Here is a 19739-nt window from a genome sequence, read left to right as displayed (position 1 = left end):
TTACTCTCCTCTCTGCCCCCCAGAAATATCTGTATTACTAAAACTCCAGGCTCAGGTTAACTCTCCTTGTAGTGTTAATGCAGTCTAATTCACACTTCTGTGTGGCAAGGCCATCAACTCCAGCCTCCTGTATGAATCTCAGCAGCAGTGGATCTATCCATTTACCTGCGACAAAGATAAAAGTGTCGGCTCACTCATATCTTCTCACTCTCCCTTTGGGTTTTGGGAAGCAAGAAATTGGATAAAGATTTGGGGCAGAATCTACGGAGGAAGCAATTTCTCTGCTCTTCGGTGCAGTGATAAGAAATCGAGAGGGGAATAATCCCTTAAATCAAATTTGATTCAATTAAATTGAAGTGGAGGAGTGTGAGGAATACAAAATAGAGGCAATATCATCAGGAATGACAAGTGGACGGAGAAATACAGTTAGAATGCAAAGAGAAATGACTCTTGCAAACAGGAGGAAAGTACAAATATGGAAGTGGAGGGTATTCATTTGTCGTCTGTGTCAGTTTCCAGGTAAGATAATCTAACACAAGGGAAGGACAAACTTCTACAGAAGACGAAACAAAGCGAACCAAAGAACTGAAAACACAATTTGCTAATTGGTGAAAAGAGCAGACGGTTGTCGAATCTGTTTGTTAACATTAAAAAATAAATAAATAAATAACTTCTGCCTGCAAGCCAACATGGGAAGTCAGAAGGAACAAAGCACATGGACGGCTCAAAACAGCCAGAGGCTCTGAGTGACGCTGAACAAAAGTTCATTTTCAGGGTGACTTCACTCTATAATTCCTCTGACTTTTATAAAAAAAAAAAAAAAAAATATGTAAGATATTTCATTCCTGTGGTCACTTGGTCTAGACTCCAATCTCAAAACCCAATCCAACAGTCTCGCCTCAGGCTCACAGAAACAGTGTATCCCATGATAAGGTTGAAGGGGAGCTTCAGCTAGAGTCCCACAGAGTCTGTTATCAAGTGCTAATTCAAAGAAACCTAACCTGACAAGCAAGTGATGTGGTATATAAGCTGAATAAATGAAGTGAATTTTCTGCTGGTTACGAGTGGAGTCACTGCAGGCTCGAGGAAACTGAGCATATACAGCCTGTGTGTGTGTGTGTGTGTGTGTGTGTGTGTGTGTGTGTGTGGGTGTTGTGGGAAAGTACATGTCGATCATAAAGGGACAACTTCATTATCAACTAACAGCAATAGAAATTACGAGTGTAATTCAATTTACTTTTCAAGCAAAAACAGAGCTGCTGTGTGCTAGATATGAACAGAGAAACTCCACTGCTGCCTGACTGTTACTGGAGGTGATTTTTGTAAACAGTGCATTTAGAAGGAAATGATATTGGAATGACTTTTTCACTCATAATGATGACCTACATTTGTTTGTTTGGATTTATGTGTTTATTTGACCACCAAGGAGGCAGACAAAGGTGCTTTTACTAAAATGTTTCCTAAGGTTTCAAATGAAAATGTCAAAATAATGTGACAGGTGAAGGGTCTTTGCAGCTCCCGTCGGCTTTACAGTGAGTTTCAGCTCACTGTTTTGGTTCACTCTCCCTGCTCTCAGTGTGATTTTCAGCCACAGCAGGCAGCTGTTTCCAAAAGGAAGCTCTACAATCCCACTGCACACAACCTGCTCAGCACCAAACTGCAGACAGACACACTTAGTGACTAGCTGGTGAACATTTATCAGCTAAAGAGCAACATATTTTTGTCAGAACTCCAACTGAATGCTCCTAGATAGGCCACTGTTTCTAAACATGTTCAACCTGACAACTATAAGGTGATAATATATCAGCTTTTCCAGTTATTCAGGTGAAATAGCTTTAAAGATATTTTTTGACTCTGCGTTCATTAAAAAGCAGCAGAAGACATGCCGTACTTAAATGCCTGAAATGTGTAATGATCTTCAAAGCCTCATGGGGGATCAAACGTGAGTGAAGTTAAAATATAAATCCACTAAACCTGTGAACAGTGAATGAGGCCCAGTAGTTTGCACACTTACAATATTGTTTTTAAGTAATGATACTGATATTGTGTGATTCACTTTCTGTATCAAAAATGTATTAAGAGGTAGCAGCTGTCTGGTATCACTTCACTTCATCAGCCTCATGTAAAATGTTTATAACAAACTACAATGTAGTTTAAAGAAGATTTAAGAGTTTATTCATGTATTTGCCAACAACTGTTATATAACAGCAATATGTTGATGCTGGTATATAACAGCAGTAGTTATATAAAATATGGCTTCATAGGAGAAGTTATAACTGTTGATAAATAAAAAAACATAAAACATAAAACAAAAAAACAGAAAAAACACAATGTACTTCTGTCTGATTACAATTACAGTGGTGTGTAATAAAAAAACTTTGTGTACTGAGTATGTTTATGTCGTTAAAAGCTAATTAGTGGGCTTTAGTGAAGTGATGCCCATTTGGTGCAAACTGAGTTAAAACTGTCAGATTAGGTTTAGTTTAACTGCATTTAGTCTTTAACAGGAAAAACAATGAAAGAAATTCAAAATGTGTGTATGAAAATTTCACACACAAGGACTTTGACTCTAAATACTTGTATATTCTTGATTTTGAAACATATGATCAGATATCACAGGGAAAGATACAGTGATATTTTTAGAGACCAACTGAGAGTGATTGTATTGCTAAATGTACTATACACATAGTGTAATACACAAATACTTGCCCACATGCTTGCATGCTGTACTGGCCTACACCATCCTGTAATCTGCAGCAAAAGCAACAAAAGAAAAATGTTTGCTGTTATTCTTTGTTTTCCTGCCAAGAAAGGGATTTCAGCAAGAGACTAGGACGAGCAAAATAAAGACGCAGAGCTGTTTGGCTAAAGGCCTGCTGGATTCTTTGATTCTCAAGGACATTTCTATGTCCTATCCTCCACTGAGTCCCTCACCCTTTATCTGTGCACACCCCTCCCAGCCCCATTGTATCATTCTCAGTCGCAGAGAGCTTCCCGCTATTCCAGCTCAGCTGCTTATAAAATAGGAAGCCATGTAAGCCTTTGGAGCTGCAAGGATTGTAGATCCCTGGGGTAAAGCCAGGAACACTCAGAAAAACTCTTTAGTTTAGCTTTTTTTTACTTTTTCTTCCGAGACCCATTCCGAAAGTCAAGAGATTTTCAAGTCACTCTTCACAGAAAATTGGCTTTTTGAAAGGTTGAAAGGCCAGAGAACCTTAGGAGCAGTGCATGTCTCAAACGCATGTCTTATTAAAAGCAAATGATAACATAAGTGGCACTTAAAAGTGGAAATATTCTCTATGCATTGAGGGTGTCATGAAGTGTATTCAATGGCTTATCTATTCAGACACATCCAATTATGAAATATGCCAGTGACTCATTCCTACACACTCACAGTTTACGTCATGAGCTCAAATGGTCTTTAAGATACTATCACACAAAACAATTCTGCTTGCTGTATTGTTGCCACATGCAGGAAAGCTCACAATGAACAAACCATTGACTCTGTTCATGTTCTAGAGGCTTTTTCAGCTACGACCATCAGATACATTGTGTGCGTAGTAACAGAGACTTTCCACAGTATCTTCTGTACCTAGATAGTATAGAAGAAGCTTTATAATGCATCGTTCTGTCAAGGGATATCTGTATCTGCAGATTATATTAGATGTCCTCTTCCTCTTGTTTCTTTACCTTATTAGCTCACTAAACACCCCTTTTGCCTCTGTTCCTTTCATATTTAGGCAACTAGACAAAACAGTCTTGGGTTCACCCAGACAAAATGTGCTAAGTTGGGCCAAGCTGCTGCCTCTTTTTCTATCAACTGCTACAAATCTCCTGTGAACACAACAGGATCACAAGTCTCCTGGGGCCCCTCAGCTACTATTTTTGACATAAGATGGAGTTATTCTGTAGCAGTGTCCAACAGCACCCAAAATGTCAGCCGGGAGGACCATTTGGGAGTTGGGTCCCCAGTATAAGAGCTCCAAATGTGGGTACAATGCCAAATATAGGGATTATAATAAATACAGCTGGAGCCACTATAAGAAATTTGGTGGCACTATTATAAAGTTTGGGATTAGAACATGTTATTTTAAAGGAAATTATACCACATTCACAGATATGGGTTATCTAACATGGTCCCATGAAGGCTATTTAATATAGCTTATTATACTGCGGGTGGTCTTATTGCCAAGAACTAGTACTTCTCTGAAAGGCATTGTGCCTCTACAAATTCAGGTCATAAGGCCAGTTGGTAGCACCCAACCAACCACATCCTCCAGCCTTTCTGGGGGAATTTAGAGGAGTTCCCAGGCCACAAGGAATATTTAATCCTTCAGAGTTCATCTGGGTCTGTCCCAGGGTCTCCTACTTTCACAGGGAGATCCTGATCAGATATCTAGACCATCTTAAAGCAGCTATAATCGATATCTTTATAATCAAAATGCATTAGATGACAATGTAAAAACAGTCACTCGTAATGATGAACCCACAGAGAGCTATCACCTGAATCTGCAGCTCCCCTCAGCTTTACAGTCCTTTATAGTGATTTTCAGCTGATCACTAAACTGAAAATCACAATGTCACAGCGCTCAGGAAAGTGTCAGAAAATGAACCAGCTACAAACAATCTCTGCCCTCTTTGTGTTGCCAATGTAGGTGGAAGGTCTTTTTCTCGGCAACTGCACTGATGCAGCTGCTCACACCACACACCACTCACCTCATACTACACTTGAATCATAGTTTATGGGATTATTAAGAAATTGATTAATAACAGCACACCCATCTGTGGCAACCTCACTGTACACTGGTACATTCAAGCTCAAAGCGGCTGAACAAAATCAATGTGTGACAAACCTCAAGGTGCAAAACTGTACATGTAAAACACACAGAGAAAGGGGGATGCTTGGTATGCACAATGCACAAATCAGTCTCATGTTACAAGCCAGAAACAAACACCTCTGAACGGTCAGACTCAGAACTAAACATGTGGGTAAAAGAAAAATCTTTGAACTTTGCATTTTTATTGGGGGTTGTACTTTTATCTTACCTTTAGGAGTGGAGCCTCTTGACCAAGATGTCTGTGTTGTCTCTACGCTTCTCCTGCATTTCTGATACAGATGGTGTTGTCATGGTTTGCCTCCAGCTTCACAGTGCTGATAAAAACAGAGAAAACAAAACATCTTTTTTTTTTAAATCTGGGAAGCATTTCCACCCCCGCAAAACACATAAGATGGGCACAGAGAATACAATAGGGGGTATACGGGTTTCAACAGCAATTCTCCCTGCAGAAAAGTCAGTGATATTTTCCAATATATTGTTGCATGACTTTGCAACAATTTCTTTCAAGCATACATATTCACATTTTGCCCTCTCGGCTCTGACAAAGTAAAGCCTTAACTCATGCAGGAAAATATGAGGGACAGAATGAAGTCAATCAAGGTAAAAGAAAATAAAAAAAGAAGGAAAGAAAAAGAGAGCGAGAAAACTTGATTACATCTGAAGGCTGAAAAGGTTACTTTAATAAATAGCTATTTATGAAGGCATCAAATGTAATCAGAATCCTGGTCATCAAAATAATGTGAAATAAGACAGCAAGAAATTGCCAAAGTTGATTGATTTTCCGCTTTAACGACCACACCTGCCAGGCTGGCTAAGGGAAATATATTTGTATAGCCTGCCACTCTGTCAACAGCAGGCATCAAACACAAAGACTGTTGTCAAGCACTGACAGTGAAGAATGTTTCCCACTGTTTCTGATTAACAGACAGCAAGCAATAGATAAATCATCAGAGTGCTACTGCTCTAGATCCACAGCTTCTCAAAAGCCATCTGTTAAAGAAAGGCTGCCCGCAGAGCTGCACAGGGCCACAGATGTCATGAAAGGCCACAGGGACTGTAAACGAACCCACTTCCTCCCTCCACATCGATAAGTCAAAGGGAGACAGTCTGAAGCACCAGTTATGAGCCTCTGTTTCCATTACTGTTAAGTGTTTAAGGACAGAACCAGAAAGACATGGTGTTCATCTTTCATCTTTCTCCTTCATCAAGAGCACATCCTTGCTGTGAGAAGCATGCCACAGCTGAGATAATGAGAGATGAAACGAAGAAGAGTAGTAAGGAAACGCATCATTTACTACCTCCTGTCGGCTGCAGGACTCAGCAGCTGGCACACCAGTTTGTCCATCTCAGGTTCTGGAGGGAACAACAGGTGGAGATTTCTGTTACGATTCAGTCCAGTGGCTCTGATTATAGATGGTAGCACACTAGCACCCTAATAGCAGAGTGATGGCTGCTTCTGTAAATCTGCAGTACACTCATGATAGAGTAACATCAAAGATACAACAGGACACTTCAGAAAACTCTACTTGTTTCCTAGCCAGAGGGGAACACTGCTTCTTCCTCATTTGCAAATAAATGTTTGTGGGAACACTCTATCTTACACATTACTGCCACTCAGTGGTAAGACTGAGCAGTGCACCTAAAAATGTACAATTAACAACTATTTCATTATCTGCAGATCAATTTCTTGACCAATTGTTTGGTCTATAAAATTTCAGAAAATAGTGAAAAATCATAATTCCTGACAGTCACAATTTCCTAAAACCTTTCAATCTTTAAGCCGCATGTTTCATCCACCAAACAGTCTAAAACCCCAAGTTTTTTTTAAGTTAAGCTGTTGTTTAAAAAAGACAAATAATTCATTAATTATCATAGTTGCCGATTAATGGTCTGTCGATCCACCAACTGCTTAATCGACTACTCGTTTAAGACCTACGTATAAAACCTTTGTTGGAATTCAAGAATAGTCAAAGTTTCAAACTTCCATTTTAAATTAATTTATCAAATTTGTTGTGTTGCAGTTTAACCAGTCTACAATGAATAAACAGTTATTTTTTTAACTCTGTGTACTTTGGATGAAGTCAAGACATTCCTTTACAACTCCTGGACTCCTGACAGCCACCTCTGAAGCATCAAGGACAGTTAATAGTTCAATTACAGCTTGGCAGGTGCACTCTCTGAGGGATTCGACTCTTACCAGGCGATTAGCTCTGCTGCTGTTCAATACAGCCATTAGATAACACTTGCCCGCTTGCTAACTGGCACCACTGCAAAGCTCACTGGCCGGTGACGAAAAATAAGAGCTTCATGGGTGAGCAGGGGACTCAGTAACTTTCCTTTAAGATATAAATATTGGAGCTCTCCAGTTACATGAGAGGAAAGATAAGTACCCACCCTGAGGCAAGGTGAATGAAAAGGTGAATGTTTGTTTGTGTGAGCCGCTAAGCAGCAAAAACAGAAATGATATACTGTGGTGGTCATGATGTTCAGACAGAAAGGTACTGTATTTCAGAGAAACTACGAGAATCTATATTTTTGTTCCAAACTGATGTTATAAAATAAATATACATCCCTTTAAGCTAAGCCCAGGCTCCTTTTGTAAGACTGGGATCCATACTTGTGCTCTAAGAAGCTTCAAAGACTTGCGCCTGCACCAGAATACAGCACAGACACACCTAATGATGCATGGCAGTGATTGACGGGACTGCTCAAACATAACTAGCTTTTGCAGGCTCTGTGCCGCAGTATCCGGCTTTTATGCTGGATTGTGGATTCAGTTGAAGAGGGGATAATTATCTCTGCTGGTGGCATAGATCTGCTCCAGCTAAGTGAAACGCATAGGGAAAAGTGGATGCAGGGCATTAATGTATAAGAAAACGGCATCAGACAGTGGTGTAACAGAGATGGATTAGTTCACACAACAAAGAGGATGTTGCAACCTTCACTCTGACATGGTTTAATGGTAAAAATGAGGAGACATACAGTAATCTGTGCAGGGTAAAAAGTGTGGATACCTTTTAAAAGATTAATTCTTTTCTGTATGTTTTCATATTTATACCTGTCTAATGCCTGTAAAGTGATTTTTGTTAGAGATGACATTTTTTAAATTGTGGACAAATTAAAGAAGAAATTACTCCAATTGGCCTGAATATATTTCTTCCTCTCACCTTCACATTCAATCTTGCCTCAAGGTCCACTTAGGGGTTGCTCTGGAGCTTTCAGAAAAACATATCACAGGATTTTTATCAACTGCTGATTGAGCTCCGGAGCAACTAATAAATGGACCCTGAGGTGAGACTGAGATTTTTCAGCTGCTGCTTCTAAGGGCAATAAAGAATACTACAGCCCAAAAGCAGTCCTTAAAGTTCTCAGAAAATTGGATATTTGATCATTTGATCATTTGGTCATTTGAACAAATTCACGAAAACTGGCTCCATCTGCTGCTGAGGATCATGTGATATGATCAAAAGCTCCACAACAGCTACTGAAAAGACCTTGAGCTGTTACGTACTGCTGTTTCCAACGGTCAAGAATGAAACTTTAAAACTCAACATTCAAAGTTAGTTATATTAGTTCTAATGAATGGCTAAAATGATGCATATGATTTTGGCCACGAGCTGAAGCACGAATAGATTCTGTGGCTAAACAAACTCTGTTGGAGCACTGCAAATAAAGCATTTTCATTTCATAGCAAATAAAAGAAAAAGAAAATGACAAAAGCACAGCTGCCATTAATTGCAATAATTTTGACTGCCTTGTTGTTCCAGCTCCAGGGCCCTGCTACATATTTGCTACTGGGACGTTTATGGAGTGGAGCCATCATTAATTAATACTTTTAGTTAGACCTTTGAGTGTCTGACTCTAACAAAGCTGAAAAGATCACATTTAAAAACAAACGCTCTCAGGGAGAGTAAGAGTTGGCAACAACTAGCTAATTAAAATAAAAGCATTGAATCAAGGCATACTCAAAGTGCCAAATGTAAAAGGAATCATTTAGTAGAATGGCCCATTTCAGAGTCCTATATATTATGATATTGGATTATAACTATGATGACAGTATAACTGTGTAAGCATTACTTTAACGTTGCAGCAGGTAAAGGTGGAGCTAATTGTAGCCCTGTCCAGGTGTACTGCCAGGTAGCTTAATTTACTATATTACATCATGTTTTATTAATTCATTATATTTTGTATTTTTAACTCATGACTAAAGCTGTCAGGTAAATGTAGTGAAGTAGGTAAACTGTCCTCCAAATTGTAGCCGGTCGAGTGGAGGTATAAATACAAAACTGTGCTTCAGTCAGTGGTGGAGGAAGTACTCAGTTTTTTTTAGCAGTGCCACAGTGTACAAATATTTGTGTGTCTTTTTTGTTGCTCTTTCATCTTTCTCGTCGTTTCCTGTCTCTTTGTGGTCATTTCGTGTCTTTGTGTGTGTTCGCATTGTGTCTTTCTAGTAGTTTTGTGTCTTTGAGCTGAGCTCTGTGACTTTAAAAGAAAAGAATATCCATACAGGAGCAGAATAAAAAGTACATTAGCATTAGCATTGCCATTCAACATTACTGTCTTCGGCCGTGCACCTTCTCTCCGGTGCATCGGCCACACCGCAGCGCAGCGGTTACCGGACGCCACCAAGCGTTTCATGCGCATCGGCTTTTCTGAAGGGACAGCGGGAGCGAGCCTCATGCACACTTCTCCATCCCCGCAACCATTGAGAAGCGCGTGGCCGAGTCACTCACCGACAGCTACAGCTGGGCCGCTTCATGCGCGTTCACGACGTCTCAGGTTTGGAGATGTCGGTGCCGTCTCCGCGCTCCCGCTGGCCGAGGGAAAAGTATTTTGTCTCCCAAAAGGAATCCGACCAAAAGGACAAAATGTTTCGGTAAGTGACTTAAAATCAAGTCAGAAATGATCTTGGGTTGGACAAAACTTTAGAGGTGTTTGTTAGGTTTTAGTGGAATTCATATTTTTAACTTGAAGATGTTTAAATAGTTTGTTTATCTGTCTATTGGTGAAATTCTCACAAGTGGGAAGGCTCTGTTGTTTTTGTGAGCCTGGGTCTGAGTGTTTTAAACATAGCATAAAAGTATGGTGGAAAAAATAAAATAGTTTTTACTTGTTTGTTGAACTGTCTGTCGCTGCCACATTGAGACCTAGACCCCCTTTTAAGGGTCTTTTGTGTGGTGCACACCTCACACACAGATGTAAGTGGACCTGCGTACAAATCTGTGCTCTGCTGCCCACCATCTTAATTCTTAATAGATTTTTTCAATGTTTTTATGTTCTTATTTAGTTGTTTAGATATAGTGGATAGTTATGTTGTATTGATAAGTCTTCATTACCAGTTCCACATTCATTTTTATAAGCTGAGAGCCTTTGAATGTTTTTAGTTTAGTGATTAACAATATTTGTCTTTCCTCCTATGTCAGCATAACTTTTGATCTGGCTGCTGCATTCAGGGATAAATACAGTTGAATTGACTGTAAATGCCAAACTCGAGCCCCATTAAACCAACAAATGGGATTATTTTAGTGCCGCTTTTGACTTTTTTCAGATCATCTTTTATAGTGTTTTGTTGTGGTTTATCTTTTTCAAGAAATGACTGTGTACAGGTTGTTATTTGCAGTGTCAGTAACTGAAGCGGTCAGATAAATGTAGCAGTATGTAGAAGTATGAAGCAACAGAAAATGTAAATACTTGAGTACCTCAAAGCTTTATGTAAATACTATACTGAAGTACTTAGTTACTTTCTACCACATACATGTATGTAAGTTTGTCCTGAATTTGCAGTAAAGTCATCTTAGACATAGAGGTTACAGAGGCAACCTGTTTACTTTTCTAAACATCATTTCCTAAAATTTGATTTAAATGCAATTGAACAAAAGTGACTGTGAGGAATAACTTTTTCAAAAGCTTCATTGTTTACTCATAATCATCACAGATGGTACTAACGTTCACTCTAAAGGCTGTGGGGTATATTTTGAGTGATGAAAAGTGAGCAGCCCTGAGTTGTTGTTTTTTTAACCCTAAAACACTTCAAATCAAAGTGTTTACTTTTACATGTTTTTCCATTTAACGGTGGGTTTTTAAGCTTTAAGAAACCACCAGCCCGTGGAAAGAAAAGGAGTCAGAAAAGCTCTCAGGCGAGAGAGAGACAGGAGAAATCCCTGTATGATACGGCGAGTGTAACACAAATTAATCTGATTAAGGAATTACAGCATTCCATGGCTGAATCTCACATAATCATCCAGGAAAAAAATGGAGGTTTACAATGTTGTAATGATGAAAGTTCAGCTTCCCTGTGGTAATTTGTACTTCTAACAGCAAACAAAAAACTGTATCCCTGCTTTGAGAATGTCATGACTTATTACAAATCAATTATACTGTACACACTGAGCTGTCTTGACATCCAGTGACACAACACACAAGCCATCAGGTGGGGCAGGTTAATGAGTGACTAGACGGGGCAGAGAACAGGTGTACTTTACACTTTCAGATAGAAACTAAATGTGGAAACATGTCACCCAAATTAAACTGCACATAATCCAAAAATACTGAAGCCTGGACTGAAAACATTGGATGGTAACAGGTCAAAGTTCATGAGGGTTTTGTTCCTGGGTTTTGTTCTTTGCTGAGGTTCAGATTGTGGGTCAAGGCACAGTTTTTGAAGCTGTTGACTTTGTGACTGCTTGCTAAAGTTTAGTAGAATTAATATACTTAATATTGTTGGTTGTGTTTGCCAGAATTAAACAAAAGTCTCTCAGTCTGTTCTCATAATAAAGTGCAAACAAAGGGCAAGTGTACTTCAGCTTTTTATGTACTCAGATAAAGATCAGTTGTGTGTGTGCGATGTAGGTGTGCCATTTTTAGGGACAGACAAAACACTCCTGATTGTATTTTCCTTTCCATGGGTCTAGAGGTGTATTGTGTTTCAACAAAAAATGGAAATCAGAGAAATTTCTTTCAGAAATATCCTCAAGTGTGGTGTTAATGGCGCTCTTCTCTGGTTTGATGTCACCCAATCAGACTGAAACAACCCATTATTCTCTCCTCAACAGATGAGCGCCCATCAGTAATCGAGCTCGGACAATCAGCCGACCCTGATTGGACTCTTACCCTCTCAACGAGTTGCTGCCTGCAGCCGTTGTGGGAGCTGGAGTCGCCATGGAGACGGTGGTGATTGTGGCCATTGGGGTGTTGGCCACCATTTTCCTGGCCTCCTTCATTGCCCTGGTGATGGTGTGCAGACACCGCTACTGCCACCCTCACGATCTGCTGCACCACTTTGACTCCAAGTCAGTAAATCAATACAACACCTTGAAATCTGTATGAGACAGAAGTTTTCACTGTGTGGCAGGTTTACCTCCAAGTCTCCCAACTTTTACCAGAATTTAAGCTTGTTTGTGTTTACCCAGACTCCAGATAAGAGTTTAGAGAAATCTTTATTTACCATAGTGCTTTCTCCCCAGCATTAGCTCCTGATTGAAGCAAAGAGACGCCATTAAGGGATAAAACGTGGTCCTATACAGAAAAGGGCATCTGCAAAATGGGCGAGACAGGAGAAAGAGCAGCTGCCTTTGCTGCAGCATGAGCAGCTGCATTACCCTGTGAAACTGGATCGACAGAGCCTGTATGAGCTTTCTACATACTGCGACAGAGGCAGGGAGAAGTAAAGCAGACAGGACATTAATGATAGGAGTTCTACAGGTAATAGGTTTGCCTGTAGAGGTAAGAAAACAATGGTTTGCATGGAAGTCACGACACACGTTAAACAAATACTGAGAATCAGTGTGATATCATGTGGCGCTACTAGACTGAAAACACAAATTAATGCAAATGATATATTAGAATTCCTGGCAGGACATATGGCATTGGGAAACAAACCATCTACAAAAAACAGGAAGAGGTTTGTTTTGACACATAAACCACCTTCAGACGGGAGTGTGATTCTCCATCTTCAGCTGTAACAAGCATAGTTGAAGGGTTAAGGACAGTAAAGCACATAAGGGAGTGGTCACCATGTGGGACATTAACAATCAGAGGACACATCATATCAGCATCAGCTGTGGCCCAAACTGCTTTGGGAGCGGCAGGTACAGCTCTTAGACAAACCCACCATAGCTATCTCTGTGGTGGAAAGGCGTTTTGGAGAGAAACCTATTGGACGCTCTTTGTCACCATGGCACTGAGTGAGGACCACTTCCTCTTTCTGATCAAGTTTGCCGGTCTGAGGTTTCTAAAGCTCACTTGACCCAATGTCCTTTAGGTGGTGCATGTGGCCAGGATTTTCCTGGATCTCGTCCCTCTCGTTGGTTAGGTTCAGGAGTGGGACACTCATGAGATATTTGGCCATTACCTTTGCATGTGTGGCACCTCAGTCTGTTTTGATCAGCATTGTTGGACCCTCCCTGAAGAATGGGATGTATTCCCAGTCTCCTCCTCCCTTCATCATATCCTCTAATGTTCTGGTGAGACTGACGTCTTGTAGAACATCAACCAAGCATTGTGGATTTTTTTTTTTTTTTTTTTGGTTGTTTGTTTGAAATCTGAATCTACCAAGTGTGCAAGATGTGCTACCCGTGTAGCCGTGACCATTCATGAGACCATTCATCGAAGCAGTCTTTAACAGATCACTATATGCCTCATTGTTTCTGTCAATGTCAGACTGAGCCACAAAGACTAGTACTGTAAGCACAATAGCCAGCAGCTGATTCTTGATTGATCTGTTTAGGCCAGAAGACTCTCAGGGGGAAAGCATCATACAGCTTGTCCATCATAGTGACAAACCCCCTTGATCCAACTGCTGGTGGGTGGGCCAGGTGGACGGTTGAATATTAGCCCAGCAGAGCTTGAAACACCTACAACACACTGCTTCCACCTCTTGAAAGGTTGATTTTAGATGCACAATAACTGTTGCATTGTGCCCAATTTGTCACCTTCAGTGTTTAGGGGGTCAGGTATTTCCCTTGCAATCACCTTAATTTGTCTTGCTGCCATTGTCTGTATATCTGGATCCCAGTGGACCTGTGCCTGCTCACCACTCCACCAAGGCTGGGGATTGGGAAGTGTTGTCACGGGCTTTTGGTGCACATTCCCCTCTGTCCCTTGGCTCTGAAGCCAGTAGTAAAAAGAGGCTACTATTGGAAAAAGAGACTTCCTGAGAGAAGCAAGGTCTTTTTCCCAGTCTGTCTCTACCCAGTCACTGGGGTGGGGTCCAGCGCAAAAGTGGACAGGTCAGGGTACGTTTATCTTCTTCCCCACTGTCTGAGTATTGCAGGTGTCCTTGGTGGTTGTAGGCATGGACAGCTTATGGAGGAGGTAGAGCCCTATCCCCGACTCTATGTTTCTCCTTCTCTTGCTCATACTTGTTTTGCTTTGTTATCATCTTAAATATTGATTTCCACAATCTGTAGATAACTAAATAAGTTTTACCCGCAAAGTAGACATCTGAAGTTTTCACTCAGTTTTCCTTCCTCTGCTTTCCCTGTTGTGTTTCACAGACCCACAGTTGATCTGATCGGAGCCATGGAGACTCAGAGTGAACCGTCGGAGCTGGAGCTGGACGATGTGGTCATCACCAACCCTCACATCGAGGCTATCCTGGAGAATGAGGACTGGATAGAAGACGCCTCGTACGTCCTCACTGTAGCATTGTGGAGTGGCCTAAGTTTAGAGTTTCAGAAGTTGACGTTACTTCTATCAGTGCAACCATCATGTTTCATCAGTGCCATAAATCATTGCTAACTCTGTCATTTTTTCTCCAACAGTGGTCTGGTCTCTCACTGCATCTCCATCCTAAAGGTAAGAGAAGTACTCCCTTGCCACTTTACCTATACTTTTAATTTATTTTACATTAAATGAATGAAAGGCATAATGTCCCCTTAATGTTTAAAAGTCTGATTTTGTTCCTCTGTCTCTCTGAATGTTGTCCAAACCAGAGAAGATCTAAGTTGATAAAAATGTTGATACACTCATCTGATTTTCATTCATTTATTACCTTGCACTCAAAGTAAGGCTGCAACTAATTAATCTGAATATTTTCTCAATTATTGTTTGAAAAAGATTAAAAAATACCCATCATAATATCCTAGCACAAGGTGACGATAGCAAATGTTTAATAGTTAACATTTTTACTTACAGCTAGTATTTGTCTTAAAAGATGCGACAAATGAGCAATAGTCTTATGAGACAGTGAAGCAGGGTGGTCTTTGTGGGACAGATGCAAATACAACATTATCTATCATAAAGTATCAGGTTTCAGTTAAGGAAACTGGAACTGATTTAGGATTAATGTGTTAACAATACAGAGGTTTACAAGGTATTTTAATTTTTAGATATTATCATTTCAAATATTATCAATTGTAATTTGCCAGATACTAGATTGCATTTGACTGATACTCACACGTTGTTTTTCCACACACAGATCTGCCACACTTTGACTGAGAAGCTGGTTGCCATGACAATGGGCTCAGGGGCAAAGGTCAAAGCACCGGCCAGCCTGAGTGACATTATCACAGTGGCAAAACGCATCAGCCCGAGGTAAAATAAGCAGTCCACCACAGCTTTATATCACACCACACTGCTGACACTGCAAAACCTCCTCATGTCCTTGTTGTCCTGTTGCACAGGGTGGATGACGTGGTCAGATCCATGTACCCTCCTCTGGATCCAATCCTCCTGGACGCCAGGTAATCACAGCTGTTATTCCACCATGTAATGTTTTTTTTTTTTCACTTCGAAAGCTTAATGCGAAGACCTACTGATTGATTAGGCATCCGAAGGAGCAGGAGAGGAGCGACCACATGACTCGATTTATCCATAATGTAATAAGCTTTGAGATACACCGAGGTGCAATAGATACCGGAATACAAATGCTCAAATGTCAAAGAAAATTGATGCTACCAGGAAAACTTTATAACTCAAAAGCTTTTTGAGATTTATCATCATTTACTCAAATTGAATTGAAACTTTATAAAATCCTTTATGTACTGTGTTACTTCCATGTCTGCTCAGCCCAAGAGCCTGTTTTTGTCCTTTTGAAAATTAGTGCTTCTCATCCAGAAGCAGCCCGCCGCCCCTGGAAAAAGCTTGCTAAATCAAACCTATTTGTCCAATTCTTCCTCCTCAGGGCCACTGCTCTGCTCCTTTCAGTCAGCCACCTGGTGCTGGTCACCCGGAACGCCTGTCACATGTCCGGCAGTATGGACTGGATCGACCAGTCGCTCCACGCAGCCGAAGATCACATGGTGGTTTTGCGCGAGGCAGCGCTGGCCTCTGAACCAGAACGAAGCATACCTGGAGCTGACGCACAGAGAGAGCAGGCCATTTAGAGCAACCACAGACACTGACACGAGCAAAAAGCAGCAGAAGGGTGTGAAAATGTGTCTTTTGTGTCCTTGAGCTGCCTCCTTTTCTAAATTCTGTACACAGTTCTGCACATATTCTGCCAAACAGTGCACGCTTCCCAAACTCATCATCCAGTCCAAATTAATAAGGACTTCTGATCAGGCTGAACAGGCTGTGCCCATGCATGCAGGGACCTGACTCTGCTCCTCATTTTTTTTTTTTTTTAAATGGGAGAATCATTTTTAAAATTCTATTTGCATCAAGGAGCACTGGAGATTTCCTTGCATTCACTGCAGCTACATCGTAATTGCTGTAAAGTAGATGTCACACATTCGCATACAGATGTTTTTTTAGCGTGTAACCATACAGCAGATGTTCTTAGAGTTGGTCTGTTAGAGATGTAAGCTGCCTGCAAGTGAAAGGCCTTTGGAAATTTCTTCTTGAGTGCGCCATCACCCAGCGGTGGGCCTAAATCCAATCTCTCCAGCACTGCAGAGTCACATGGAGGCTTAGTCAGCTAATCCATTCTGAGGAAAATAACACCCAGTTAGTCAGTTGAGCTCCAACTCAGCGGACCAGTGGAACACAAACCTGACTTATTTACAATCTGTGGGGTCAGCGTGACTTGTAGATGTTCAATAACATCCCTCCGATACCCCTAAGCTTTTACAAATCACCTAACTGTGGGTTTTCTTGTGCAGATGAAGAGACCCACAGCAGTATTTTGACACATCAGCATCAGTTTAAGTTTTTCCAGTTGAGTAATGCCCCTCTTTGCTGTATTGCATTATGATTAATGGAGGCTGTTACCGACTGAGAACCTGGTATGTCTTCCTCTTGAAGGTTATTAGCCATGCTAGCAGCATGCTTTAAGGAGCACTATGTCCTGAATAGAATATCTCAAAATCTACTGGATGGATCAGCACAAAAAATTTGGACCGACATTCATGGTTTCCTGTGGATGAATCGTAATGATGTTGGTGATCCCCTGACTTTCCCTGCAGCGCCACCAACAACTTGGATTGTCATGAAATCGCACTGGTTCTAGATTCATTGGCACATAGATGTTGATGTTGAATTATTGTAATTTCAGTGATTAATTTCATTTTCTTCTTGTGCTATCAGGTCAAAAATTTTAATTGGCCCATTCTTCAGTTTATGCTCTTAAATTTAGACCCAAAAATGTTTGTTTTTTTAATTGAAAATTTGCTATTATATTCAACTGTATCTGCTCTGTCTACTTGTGACCAGGGATGAGCCAAAGATACAAATATCAAAGTAGACCCAGAGCTGCTAGGTACATCTATTAGTGATATATCCTGTCAGAAATGTTGAGTTTCACACTGTACTGAGAGACACAGTATGTCTTTCTTTGCTCGTGTTATGAGGATGTTTTGAACAGCGTGTTGATTGAGGTGAAACAGAATTAGCATGTTGTTTTGTGCCAGAGGGATGTTACTGGAGCATGTCTACCTGTTCCCTCATGCATAGCTAACAGTGAATCCCCAAGGAGCCCTAATAAGGCATTACCTACAGCCACAATGAACACACGGGCTCCGGCTGCAATACACATGGCACAAACCTTTGTACACCAGTGGCTGGCAGACAAATGAACACATCAGTACATCATGTGACACACAACTGTTAAATACACATCATAGATTATGGAGTCAAAAGTGCTTGTTTTAAGACTCTGGTGACAATCATTGAGTAGGGAAGGAAAGCAGTATTTGTCCTGATCGAAGACGAACTGAAGCAAAAACTGTAGCTCCGAACACACAGAGATGTTTTGATGGAAAGGTTTCGATTGTGGAGGAAACATTTAGAAAGTGGTTAACCTTTTTTTTTTGTTTACATTGTTTATTAGCATTGATCTTTTTTTGTAAGCACTCCTTTGTTTTCTCATCCTTATCCCACAGTTTGTTACTAATGTCCTTTTACTCCCACACCTTTTCTTTTTAACTTTCATTGATTTTTGTACAGATAAAATTAAGTTTCATAGGAAAAAGTGTTTTGTTTTTGCTCTGGACAGTAGCTACAGAGAAATCCATGTCCAATAAAAAGTCAACACACCATACTAATTTGACATAAATAAAAGTGAATTTTTTTCTTCTTTTTATTACGTTGTGAGTAGTCCTTTGTGCAACAGCATGGGGATAATGTCCCCCCTGCCATTTTCCCTTCTCAGTGGAGGAGGAAGTCCCTGCTGCAGGAGCATCAATCAGCCTCCATGTGTTCTCGCTGTCTAGCAAAGCAACCCTTTGCTTTTCTTCAGATCAGTTTGCTTCCAGCTCGGGAGGGAGGCGTATTCATCTCTCTTCATTTCCAAAATAGTCTGAAACATAAATAGAATAGAATAGAAATGTGAAGTTTAGTCTAAACTTTCTCTGAGGATTTATCATCAGATTAGAAACATGAGGATATCTGTCTTCATTTGCCAAATCTGGTGAACACTGCAGCCTGCTGGTTGAAGGTTGAACATCACTGCATATCACTCTGTCAGTTTACCTGGAAGTCCTGGTCGGACAGGTAGACCTCCAGCTGCTGGGGGTCCACTCCTTCAGGCAAGGGGCTCCGCAGCAGCTCCTCCAGAGGGTACTGGGTCTTCATGAGCTGGGCCAGGGCGTCCTGCACCAAGGTCAGCTTTACCCTCCCTGTGTCGCCCTGACACGTATCAACAGACACCAACACACCCAAAGAAAAAGACAGTGCTAATAATTAGACTAGAAAATACACATACAAGATACGAAAGTGATATTAGGTGTGAGTTGTAGACTTAAACCGTGCTTGAAGAGGTAACTTGAGGTCAGTATTTTCTCTATGAAGTCTCTCTAATGTGGGTTTTTGAAGGTAAAATATCAGCTGCATTTCTAGACTGTTTGCTATCATCTTGTTGATCTTCCAAAACTTTAAAATTGATCTTTAAAACTTAAAAACTAAAAAGTTTGCTCCACTGCAAACTGCCTATTGATTGAACAGAGAGACTCAAAGTTCTTCTCCATGGGCAAGTTGAGTTATGTTTAATGTGGCAGCCTGAATCTAGACCATTGAAATCCTTTTAGTGGTAAATGCACTTTCAGAGCACAAGGAGTCCATTTACCTACACAGTGATAAGACACATTACTATTGTACAAAACACAAAAAGCACAATTCATGACTGAATGAAGTGACAGTGAAAGGAAAAGAAATCGTTGCAGGTTTTATAGACTGTATTTATGTGGACAGCTGATATAAAGGACATTATGGGCAGAAAGAACTATAAGTCACCAACTCACACACGCGCACACACGCATGCCAGAGGAATACACAGCGTCTGGCCTCATTGCTAGATGACAGACTAATCATATACCTGCATGGTGCTTGTACCTGTGTGGGGGGTCCCAGGCTCCTCTCCCAGCGGGGGAAGACATTAGTGAAGGTGAGAGGCTCAGACCCCTCTAAGATGAGGTAAGTCTGAGGTGGGCGTCTTGGGTTCATCTCTGCAGGGTAAAAAAACGGCATCTTTTTTAAACTCATCAAATACCAGCAATGCTTTCATTTCCACACCATCCCTGCCCAACT

The 19739-nt window shown here is 40.7% G+C and overlaps 2 protein-coding genes and 1 long non-coding RNA gene across 10 annotated transcripts in view; 1 reads left to right on the top strand and 2 right to left on the bottom strand.

The window, feature by feature from the left end:
* Positions 1-6393, bottom strand: part of LOC139612828 (uncharacterized) — a 96315-nt gene extending 89922 nt beyond the window's left edge. The window contains exons 1-3 of one of the 2 annotated variants that reach the window (XR_011686652.1): positions 6137-6393; positions 5047-5152; positions 777-2751 (exon numbers count right to left, since the gene is read on the bottom strand). This is a non-coding gene — a long non-coding RNA (uncharacterized lncRNA). Of the gene's footprint in view, positions 1-776; positions 2752-5046; positions 5153-6136 lie in introns of those variants that run through there. The other variant, XR_011686653.1, reaches the window with a different exon arrangement.
* A 3188-nt stretch (positions 6394-9581) lies between these two features.
* tmem98 (transmembrane protein 98) lies at positions 9582-18297 on the top strand. Its single transcript, XM_071468854.1, has 7 exons — positions 9582-9714; positions 11891-12127; positions 14333-14464; positions 14600-14633; positions 15256-15371; positions 15461-15520; positions 15961-18297. The coding sequence occupies exons 2-7, from the start codon at positions 11997-11999 to the stop codon at positions 16160-16162; spliced, it is 675 nt and encodes a 224-aa protein (XP_071324955.1). The 5' UTR covers positions 9582-9714; positions 11891-11996; the 3' UTR covers positions 16163-18297.
* svilc (supervillin c) overlaps positions 18018-19739 on the bottom strand; it is a 26379-nt gene continuing 24657 nt past the window's right edge. For all 7 annotated transcript variants that reach the window (XM_071468739.1, XM_071468749.1, XM_071468756.1 and 4 more), the window contains 3 exons: positions 19545-19657; positions 18687-18842; positions 18018-18513 (listed from right to left, as the gene is read on the bottom strand). In XM_071468739.1, the coding sequence (XP_071324840.1) occupies positions 18424-18513; positions 18687-18842; positions 19545-19657 (359 nt within the window). In that variant the 3' untranslated portion in view covers positions 18018-18423. The remainder of the gene's footprint in view (positions 18514-18686; positions 18843-19544; positions 19658-19739) is intronic.

The sequence above is a fragment of the Trachinotus anak genome, unplaced genomic scaffold, assembly GCF_046630095.1.
Source record: "Trachinotus anak isolate AG129_WGS33_773 ecotype Australia unplaced genomic scaffold, CSIRO_AGI_Tana_v1 ptg000003l, whole genome shotgun sequence".
Taxonomy (NCBI): Eukaryota; Metazoa; Chordata; class Actinopteri; order Carangiformes; family Carangidae; genus Trachinotus; species Trachinotus anak.
This window is presented reverse-complemented; position numbering and strand designations above follow the sequence as displayed.